General features: G+C 35.3%; 1 protein-coding gene across 1 annotated transcript; it reads left to right on the forward strand.

The window, feature by feature from the left end:
* Positions 1–9,270: 9,270 nt before the first annotated feature.
* LOC102814239 (olfactory receptor 4F3/4F16/4F29-like) lies at positions 9,271–10,209 on the forward strand. The gene has a single exon (XM_006831826.1). It carries the CDS (start codon positions 9,271–9,273, stop codon positions 10,207–10,209), a length of 939 nt encoding a protein of 312 aa, XP_006831889.1.
* The last annotated feature ends 553 nt before the right edge of the window (positions 10,210–10,762 follow it).

Raw genomic sequence — 10,762 nt, forward strand, 5'->3', positions numbered from 1 at the left:
AATTATGTTGAGGAATTTCCCTTCAATTCCTATTTTGTTGAGTGTTTTTATCAGGAATGGATGTTGGATTTTATCAAATGCCTTTTCTGCATCAACTGATATGATCATGTGCTTCTTTTCTTTTTTCTTATTTATATGGTGGATTACATAGATAATTTTTCCAATGTTGAACCATTCTTGGATCCCTGATATGAATCCCACTTGATCATGAGGTACTTTTTGATGTGCTTCTGGATTCTGTTGGCTAAGACTTTGTTGAGAATTTTTGCTTTTATGTTCTTGAGGGATATTGGTCTATAATTTTCTTTTTTAGTGATGTCCTTCCCTGGTTTTGGTATGAGGGTTATGCTTGATTCATAAAATGTATTAGGACGTTTTCCATTCTCCTCTATATTTTGGAATAAATTGAGTAGAATTGGTGACAACAATTCCCTGAATATTTGGTAGAACTCACCTGTGAAGCAATCTGGGCCTGGATTTCTTTTTGTTGGAGCTTTTTGATGACCTGATCAATTTCTTCTTTTGTTATGGGTCTGCTCAGGTTTTCTACTTCACTCTGTGTGAGTTTACATAGGTCGTGTTTTTCTAAAAATGTATCCATCTCTTTTAAGTTTTCAAATTTGTTGGAGTACAACTCTTTATAGTATTCTGTTACTATCCTTTTGATTTCCTTTGGTTCCATTGTGACATTGCCCATGTGGTTTCTAATGCGTGTTATTTGTGTCTTCTCCCTCTTTTCTTTTGTTAGCTTTGCCAATGGTCTGTCAATTTTGTTAATCCTTTCAAAGAACCAGTTTCTTGTCCTGTTGATTGTTTCTATAATTTTTCTGTTATCTATCTCATTTATTTCTGCTCTAATCTTTATTATTTCTTTTCTTTTGGTGACTGTAGTTTCCCTCTGTTGGTCTGTTTCTAATTGTTGTAGATGCTGTGTTAATGTGTTAATTTTGGTTCTTTTTTCTTTTTGGTTGTGTGCCTTTATTGCAATAAATTGTCCTCTCAGCACTGCTTTTGCCATGCTCCATAGATTTTGGTATGTTGTGTTTTCATTCTCGTTTGTTTCTAGGGACTTTGTGAATTCACAAAAGAATTTTATTTCTTCTACCCAGTCTCTTTTCAGCAGGGTGTTATTCAGTTTCCATGTATTTGAATTTATTTCCTTGGCAGCATTGTGGTCTGAGAAGATGCTTTGTAGTATTTTGATATTTGTAAATTTATGGAGATTTGTTTTGTGGCTGAACACATGGACTATTCTGGAGAATGTTCCATATGCACTCAAAAAGAATGTGTATTGTGCTGTTGCTGGGTTGAATGCGCTGTACACATCTATGAGGTCCAGTTGGCTGGAAATGTTGTTTAGTTCTTCTGTGTCTTTGTCAAATTTCTTTCTGGTTGTTCTATCGTATTTTTAAAGTGGTGTATCAAAATCATCCACTATTATTGTAGATTCATCTATATCTTTCTTCAGAAACATTTTTTGATAGAAGAAATGTGTGTAAATTTCTACAATTTGATGAACTTGACCTATACTTATGGATGTAGTAGCTCAAAATACCAACTGAGAGGGAAGATGTCTTCACATCAAGTATCAATCCTATCCCCTCTTTATACAGGATAGATAGAGATGGGAAACTGGCAGAGGCCATGACACCAAGGGGCAGAGCGGCGGAGGACCCTAAACAAGCAGAGTCACAATGGGTCCCCCCTTTGTAACACAAGGCCCCAGGAGGGATCTCATGTGGGGACTCTGCTGTCTCTGTCTGTTTGTTTTAATCAGCATATTTTTAATTTTCTTGATTTTATAATAAAAGTTTTCAGTAGAATCTTAGTAAGAACTATATTAGAGATTTGAAACTTGCACATTCACACCATATTCAATCATGTGTAATCCTAAAGAATGCTTCTCACACTAAGTTTCACCACTAGGAAAAACTAGCTAAAGTTTTTGCCAGTTCAGGTTTAAGATTACATTCAACATTCTGTGTAGTTTCGGTCAGGGGCATTAAGACCTTTAGAAAATTAGCAAAAATGTAATTGAGGGCTAAGGGAATAGTATTAGATCATAAGCAGAAATTTAACTAGCTGTTTTGTATAGAGAAGTTTTTGGTATAAGGAAGTTGTTCTGTTTCTTCTTGGCTACAAACCTTTTTTATGCTTCTTGTTTTTCTTGTTTAATCAATCATGAGAAACAATTGTGTTGTCAGTTACCATAGCAAATAATGTCTACGTACATGTTGTGATTAATGAATCTATAGAAAATAATAGGTGAAGGCAGAAATAGGAGTTAAGATTAGAATTATGTTTTAAGGTTAACATGACATTTTCAGAGCAATGAGGTTTGCTTACAGAAATCATATATTGTCTAACTATGTAAAGGAGCTCTGGTAGTGTAGTGGTTACGAATCGGGCTGCGAACCTTAAGGTCAGCGGTTTGAAACTACCAGCCGCTCCGCGGGAGAAAGATGAGGCTTTCTACTCCCATAAAGATTTACACCCTCGGAAACCCTGTACAGGGTCGCTATGAGTCAGAACCGACTCGACGGCACTTAACAACAACAACATGTAAAGGGGAACCAGGAAAAATTTTATATTCTTGATGCTCTATATTGAAATGATTAATATGTATGATTTAAACCACTACTTTGAAAAGAATGATTAATAAGTTGATGGTATAGAGTAGTATAAAAGCTGTTTGAGAATTTGAAATAAATGGAGAAGATTCACCATCTAACAAGATCCATCGATTCTGTGAGCTTCATTCTTCGCTGACGTCATACCTCCCTCTAGGACCCCCAAATAAGAGTGTAGGAGCAGGCTTCCGACAGGAAACTTAGGGAATGCCTACTTAAAATGAGGGGGTGATAAAGACATGAAGTGACTGGCTTACAAGTTTTCAAGAGGGATTTTGGTTTAAGAGTGTGCAGAGGAATGTAGAGGCCCTACTGATTAGTTGTCATCTTCTCTAGACGGGTCTGCTTAACAGAGATGCGGATAAGATTCTTATGACTCAATAGTGAATAATTGTTATCATGACTAATTGTGAATGTCACAACTTTTGTATCAAAAACAGGGGAGTATTTAACCACTATGCTAGCAGATGTCCTTGAGAAAGGATACATACATTTTAAATATCTTCTTACACTATCAGTAATTTTTGTATTTTTATAACAAATACTGTCATGTACTAATGAAACAGATACTAAAATCATGAAATGCATTAGAAATGTCTTAAACTCTGCAGTTCGGCATTTTTAACTAATTGATAATTTATTTACATGCATAATTGATCTTCTAAAGAATTTTAACAGCTGAGGAGACTTTTAGTCTTAAGACTTACATTGTCTTTTTCTTGTTGTTGTTAAGTGTTATCAAGTCAGCTCGAACTCAAAATGACACTGTATAATGTTCCAAGCAGTGGTTGGTGGCTTGGAATCACTCACCGTGCAGTTAGCAGTCCAGTATTTATCCTACAGTGTATCTGTTGAACCTATAGATCATTATACATTTTATCATCTTTTCTGATAGTGGTCTGCCAATTTCTTATTCAATGAATTAGTTTTATTTCACCTCTGAGATTGGTACCAGTGTGGGCAACAGGATTCTTAAATATGCAATGTTTACATTCTTTAAGAATAGATATTAAAATAAACAAAATAAAACAAAATCCCTCCAAACCAATTGTAAATTGAGTCTCAATCATGGTAACCTCATGTATGGTATAATAGAACTGTGCTCCATTGGTTTTTTATTGAAGGTTTTTTTTTTTTTTTTTAAGTAGATCACTAGATCTTTCTTTCATGGTGCTTCTGGATAGACTAAAACCTGTTGGTTAGCAGTTGAGCATGTTAATCATTTGCATCACTCATAGACAGCCACACTGACAATTCCTAATTCTCAGTATATGCATGTTGGGCTGTTTGGTTCTAGTTTTAACCACAGATAGTTACTGACATTAAATGAGTTGGAGAGATGAAGTGGATCTTTTTGTCTGTATTAAGGCTAATTGATTTGTTATTTCTCCAGTTAGTAAAGTGTTTGTGCATACATTCTTCATATTCATCTCTGCCTCTGTTTTGCTGTCCATCCCTGTCTCTTTTCTTCCAATTTGTGGTTATTCTAGGTATTTGTAATCTCTCTATTGTTTTAAGCCATGCACATCTTTGCACATTTAATGCTCTTTGTACACATAAATGGGCTTTGTTGATAGTGTGTCAAAAATTTTCGAGTTCTACAACCATTTTTTTTCCACTTAAAAATTATACAGTTTTTGGTTTTATTAGGGCTTCTTCTGGGTTTTAAGATAAAACAAGCTATAAAGCATGTAATAAATGAATGAAAAATCTTTATTTTTTCATGTAAAAGTGTACACCTATTTGCTCCCCCATCACAATCCTATGAGAATTCCCTTGGTCTGATGATCTCAGTCTGAGAATCCCAGAACTCTAATGCATCACGAGGTTACAACCTTTTACTGTAGCTAAATAGTTGTCTGCTGTGTCTCTAATTGTGTTATATACCTTCCTTTCTTAGGGAGGGAGGGGGGTGGGGATGCAGGTAATACTTATGCACAGGAGACAATTTAGTTTGGGGTTATTCTCACTTTCTGCCCATGATGCTAGCAGAGGTCTTTGACAGTTAAGGTAGGTAGTGGGGATAAAGGGAGGACTATAATCTACTACAGGAAAAGCCCTTTACTCAGGTTCTCCTGCCCCCAGAGAAGCAGGGTGTATAACAAAAGAAGCAGAAATTGCCCTGGAAAGGAGAGATAACTATTGTATGGAATAAGGTATATGAAAACAAGTGAACTTGATTTTCAATGAGATTCTAAATTTGAGTATCAAGCTATGAAAGAAAGATAGTCACCATAACCTAAAATTTCCTTGTTATTAAGATCTTTCATTCCTCTTATTTTCTCTCTTTTTTTCCATATATCAACTCATTTTGTATTCACTTGTTATATTGTCAGCATGTAATCTGGTCCAACAAAAGCAATAAAACCTCTAGCCCCTAAAATTCCCTATCTTTTTTGCGATATTCCATCCTGTTCATTGCACCAAACAAATGTGTTACTCTAAAACTCTAAGTATTGCATCACTGTGTATTTCATGAACTGTGGCACAAAAATATTTCTGCTGACTTTTCTCCAAAGTTCATGATATTCATCTTTAACAGGATTCTCACAATTGCTTGCAAACCTTTTAAATCACGTAATTCTTTCTCGATTTATTTTATTCCACACATTTCTGTGTGTAGCATATTGCTTTGCTTTCTTTATTCTTCATTTGCCTAAAATTTCTGACCCTACATTATTGAATTGTCTCCATTCATTGCCTCCATACAATCTTGATCATTTTTCTACTGTTTTATTGATGTTGCTCAATTTATTAGCATCAAAGATGTCTCAGTACTAAATGCCTTTTTGTTTTTAATCACTAGCATCTGAAAGTGACCACCACCCATGATTTCTTAATAAGTCTTTCTTACTTTTCTTCTGTTGCAGTTCATGGAAAGGATCTTTTTAGCAGCAAGTAACATGTAAAATATAAAAGATAACATAATAATGATGATAATCAATTAAAAAGCAAACTTGTTGCCATTGTTCTGTTTCAGCCCTTAATGATCTCATAGAACAGAGTAGAAAGACTGCCTCAGGGTTTCCAAGACTGCAAATCTTCACTGAGTCAGACTGTCACATCTTTCTCCCAGGGAGTAGCTGGTAGGTTTGAATCAGAGATCTTTTGATTAGCAGCCAACTCATGTATTTGTTTTACTTTTTGGCCATGTATGGCTCCTCTTTATTAACTTTTTTTTATATCATTGTATTTTGTTCTTTAAGTAAATCTTTCTTTTTCATAACTTCAAATTTTGGATGGCTACTAAATTTTCATATCCAGTACTGATTGGTCATTCTTGTCATTTATCATGACAAGTTTATCAATAAATAGCCTTTTGACTTTATCTTATTGACATCAACAGTTTGACATATTTTAGTTCTTACCCATTGCAGTTACTAGCCCCCTTCCCACATTTGTTGTAATAATCAGTCAGTTTAAGTCTTTGCTCTGCCAGCAGTAGCTGTGAAATCTTGAATAAATCTATTTACATTTGTACAGAATGTAAAATAGGATGAAATATTCTCTGTGTAAAATACAATTTTATTTAAAGTTTGTACCATGATATTTGTTTTAGATCATGAAAAAGAAAACATAGTCATATGACAGAGTAAAAGCAGTACTGGATTTGGAATGAGAAAACCTGATTTCTATTTCCTCTCTCATCTGATTTGTGGTATATAAATTGCTAACATTTTGAGCTTGAGATTCCTTATCTATAAATGAAAAGAATTCCACATGCTGAGTATCCCTCCTGAAGGGTAATCCTTAGGAACAATGACATGAAATTATTTGGTAAATATTTGCCAGCTCAGAATTCCCTTCAGTATGTATTTCAGAAACATTTAGCATCTGGTAAAAGAATATCTGTATTTTCTTTTCTATATGATGGAAGAACATGAAAGATGCTATTAATTATATGCTGAAGACTGGAAGATAGTAGCTGAATAAAAGTTCCCTGATGAACTGCTTTTGGAACCATCTTCTCTTGTTTTTTCCTTCTTTTTCTATGCTTTGTTGTTGTTATTTTTTTAAGACTTTGGGAAATTAAAACAAGGGTAAATATAAATCTGGAGGAGAGGTTTCCTTAAGCTTGATTAGCTGGAAATTCATATCTGGAAATTTATATTAAGAATAACAGGCATTCTCTTCATGTAAGAAATAGGGAAATGTGTTAAAGCCATTTTAACTTTACTTTATACTGTTGGGCTTACTAGACAAACAGGAACTATGGAAATTAATGAGCTTGAAGAATGTCTTTATCTAAGAAAATATTTATCAAACAAGAAATCTTTATTGTTTATGCCACTCTGTATTCTAGGAAACAAAGAGACAGAAGAAATAGACCTTATCACCCTTAAACTCAGAAGGGGACTTTAAAATGTTCATGGAAAGTGGAACTAAAAGATAATGGAATTTCCCATGAACTTTTGAAGCCTTCTTATGTATTTTCAGAGACAGTAAAAAGATATTAAAAGGCAAAAAAGATGACACTGAAGAATGATAATTAGTAGTAAGGTATTTGCTCTAAATAAGGCCCAGGGTAGTGTCTCCTCTCAGAACACCTTACCCACCACCATTTAGTTTTTGGAAAAACACTTCAGAATCTTCTGTATAAAGTGTTCTTTGAATTTTCTAGCAGACATTGTGTCTTTGTTAACACCTGGAACTTCTCCTGTGATGCTATGTATTGTGATTTATTTGTGGTGAGGGAATTTGTTGCATTTCTAATTAAATTTTAAGTGTCTTGAGGTACAGAAGTGACAGAAGAAAGAGATTAAGATGAACTAGAGTTAGTGGGGATCTTTTTGTGTGTGAAGGAAATGGGATTTTCATTAACTTTTAAGCTTGTTAGGGTTAGAAACGTTCTATAGCACACCATCCATTTTATAACTAATAGCCTCTAGTATGTATTGACCACTTTAAATGTGACTAGGGCAACTGATGACTTTGAATTTCCATTGATTACCACATGTAACTAGTGATTACTACCTAAGAGATCTAGAGTTTGGTTTCTTTATTTGCATCTTATTATTTTCTAGTTGAAGAATGTTAATCCATCTAAGCATTAGGAAATCTAGAATCTTTTTCTATAACTGGTTTTGTGTCCCTCACTAGATCACTATTTTCTCATTTGTAAATACATGTAATCTCTAGGGAGCTTTATGAGATAATTATTTGTGGAACATTTTACACATCATGCAAGGCTTTGTATGCATGTATGCAAGCACAGATATTAAAAGCAAACTTTGAGAACCATTTTTTTGTATTGATGTTTCTCTTGCCCTTTTCTTTCAAGGTCTGAAGCTTTTGTACACTCATGCATTTTTATTTTACCAGACCGTAACTGTATTTGCTTCAATCTCCCTCTTTACTCAACTCACCTTATCTTCTAGCAGCATGTCCAAATATAGGATAAGCAGGAGTGTTTGATCAACAGGCATTTGTAGCTTGAATTAGGGTCAGGAAACAGTCAGACATAAAATGCTTGAAACACAGATGAGATAAGAGGGCTAATTGCAAGGGAGATGTGGGTTCATGAGAGACTTGACCACTATGAGGTTCAGGTGCATTTCTTTATCCCCAGAAATTTATGAGTTTGGAGCTCCAATAAACACGGTCATGCTTCACTTACTTTGTTGTTGTTGTTTGGTGCCATTGAGTTAGTTCTGACTGGCAACACTATGCACAACAGAATGAAGCAATGCCCTGTCCTGTACTATCTGCACAATTGTTACGCTTGAGCCCATTGCTGCTGCCACGGTGTCTCTTTGGTGGTCATCTATTTTTTGATGGCCCTCCACTTTACCAAGCATAATGCTCTTCTCCAGGGACTGGTACCTCTGGATAATATGTCTGAAGTATGAGAGATGGAGTCTTACCATCCTTACCTCCAAGGAGCATTCTGGCTGTACCTCTTCCAACACAGACCTGTTTGTTCTTCTGGCAATCCATGGTACTTTCAATATTTTTCTCCAACTCTGCAACTGAAATACATCAATTCTTCTATGGTCTTCCTTAATCATTACTTAATTTAGTGAATAATCTGAGCAAATAATTCAAATAGACTTACTTGATTTCTTGTCTTCCTACTACTTTCACACCTTGGTGCTATCTTGCCTGTTAACCATTCTACTAGGTATTCCAGCTACACATCTGGCTGCATATACAGATACTCTGTGACCTCAAACTTCAGTCAACCATTGAGAATACCTCTAAGACACACATGCCTAAGATTAAATGAGGTTAATTGGAGAGACAGCTAGAATGGCTGAAAAATATTTCATAAGCAATTCAAAATCAGTTCTGTGAAATAAGGTCATCTCTTTTTTTTTATAATAATAATAATAATTATTGTTTCAATGTATCACCCCTCCCAAGCCTTGTCATGCACAACCTCTATGTTTTCATAGTTGTTCCATTCTTTACCCAGGAGGTCATAGTAGGGACTTAACTGCTTTAGATGACTACAGGCAAAGTGCTTTTTTAGTGGTTTTATGACCTTGAGAAGAAATTGCAGAGATACAAAGTTTTCATGGTGTGAATGTACGTAAATAATTAACAACTATAATTCTAGGGTATTAATGCCATTCTTATTTATGCTTCCTCTTTATTTTCTTTTATCTGATAACTTTAGAGCACTGTAGATGATAAATCAATGGATAGAGCAAATCACTCTGTGGTGTCAGAGTTTGTGTTCCTGGGAGTCTCCAATACCTGGGAGATCCAACTTGTCCTCTTTGTGTTCTCCTCCATGTTTTATGTGGCAAGTATGATGGGAAACTCTCTCATAATCTTGACTGTGATTTCTGACTCTCACTTACACTCCCCCATGTACTTTCTATTGGCTAATCTGTCCTTTATTGACCTTGGCGCTTCTTCTGTTACTGCTCCCAAGATGATTTATGATCTTTTCAGAAAACGTAATGTCATCTCCTTTGGAGGCTGCATTACTCAGATCTTCTTTCTTCACGTCATTGGTGGTGTGGAGATGGTGCTGCTCATAAGTATGGCCTTTGACAGATATGTGGCTATCTGTAAGCCTCTCCACTATCAGATCATTATGAGCCAAAAGGTGTGTATTTTGCTCTTGGGTGCTGCCTGGATAATTGCTTTGTTCCACTCTATGATTCAACTAATTTTTGTTTTAAAATTGCCATTTTGTGGTCCTAATGTCCTGGACAGCTTTTATTGTGACATTCCTCGAGTCATTAAACTTGCCTGCACAGATACCTATAGATTAGAGATCATGGTCACAGCCAACAGTGGGTTTATATCTCTGGGATCATTCTTCATGCTGATCATCTCCTACATTTTTATCATGATCACTGTTTGGAAACATGCTTCAGGTGGCTTGTCTAAGGCTCTGTCAACTTTATCAAGTCATATCATGGTGGTAGTTTTGTTCTTTGGTCCTTGCATCTTTGTTTATACCTGGCCTCACTCCACATCAAATTTAGACAAATACTTGGCTATTTTTGATGCAGCTCTTACTCCTTTTCTGAATTCAGTCATCTACACATTCAGAAACAAAGAGATGAAGACGGCAATGAGGAGAGTGTGTAGTCAACTGATTGTTTACAGAAGAATTTCTTAAATGACAAAAATATTATGATTCTTCCTACAATTTTGGAGTAGTGTTAATTTTATATTGTTATAGTAACAGGAGCTTCCAAGAATACTACTGGTATTTATGTATTTCAGATTAAAATAACCTGGTTCTTTTTAAATCTTATTTGAGAAACTGTGTTGCTTCCTATTGTTGATTGAAGCATGTGGTAGGGTAAAAATATCTCCTGGAGAAAGTCAATTTCTTGTTTCTCAGAGACATTTCCATGGTCTAGGCTTCAAGTAATCTGAGAAGCTGGGTTATATGAAGAAAAATGTGGCTTCAGGATTGGAGGAAGACGTATTAACAACCTGCGATATGTAGGTGATACAACTTTGCTTGCTAAACTGAAGAAGACTTGTAAGGACCAAACTGATTTTACCTGATTTTGCCTACCTAGAGACTGCTTGACTAAACTCTAGTCAGGCTCAGGAAAGCATTTTAAATAGACAAGGCCTCAGTTTTTAGTTCCCTCCAGAGGCAAGGTCAATCTCCATTCTGTACATTAGCCTGAACACGTCCTCTAGCTCCAAGAATATGT

This window comes from Chrysochloris asiatica, unplaced genomic scaffold, assembly GCF_000296735.1.
Source record: "Chrysochloris asiatica unplaced genomic scaffold, ChrAsi1.0 scaffold00004, whole genome shotgun sequence".
NCBI lineage: Eukaryota > Metazoa > Chordata > Mammalia > Afrosoricida > Chrysochloridae > Chrysochloris > Chrysochloris asiatica.

Coding starts and splice junctions, on each gene's coding strand:
- LOC102814239 (XM_006831826.1), top strand. CDS start 9,271: ATGGATAGAGCAAATCACTCTGTGGTGTCAGAGTTTGTGTTCCTGGGA.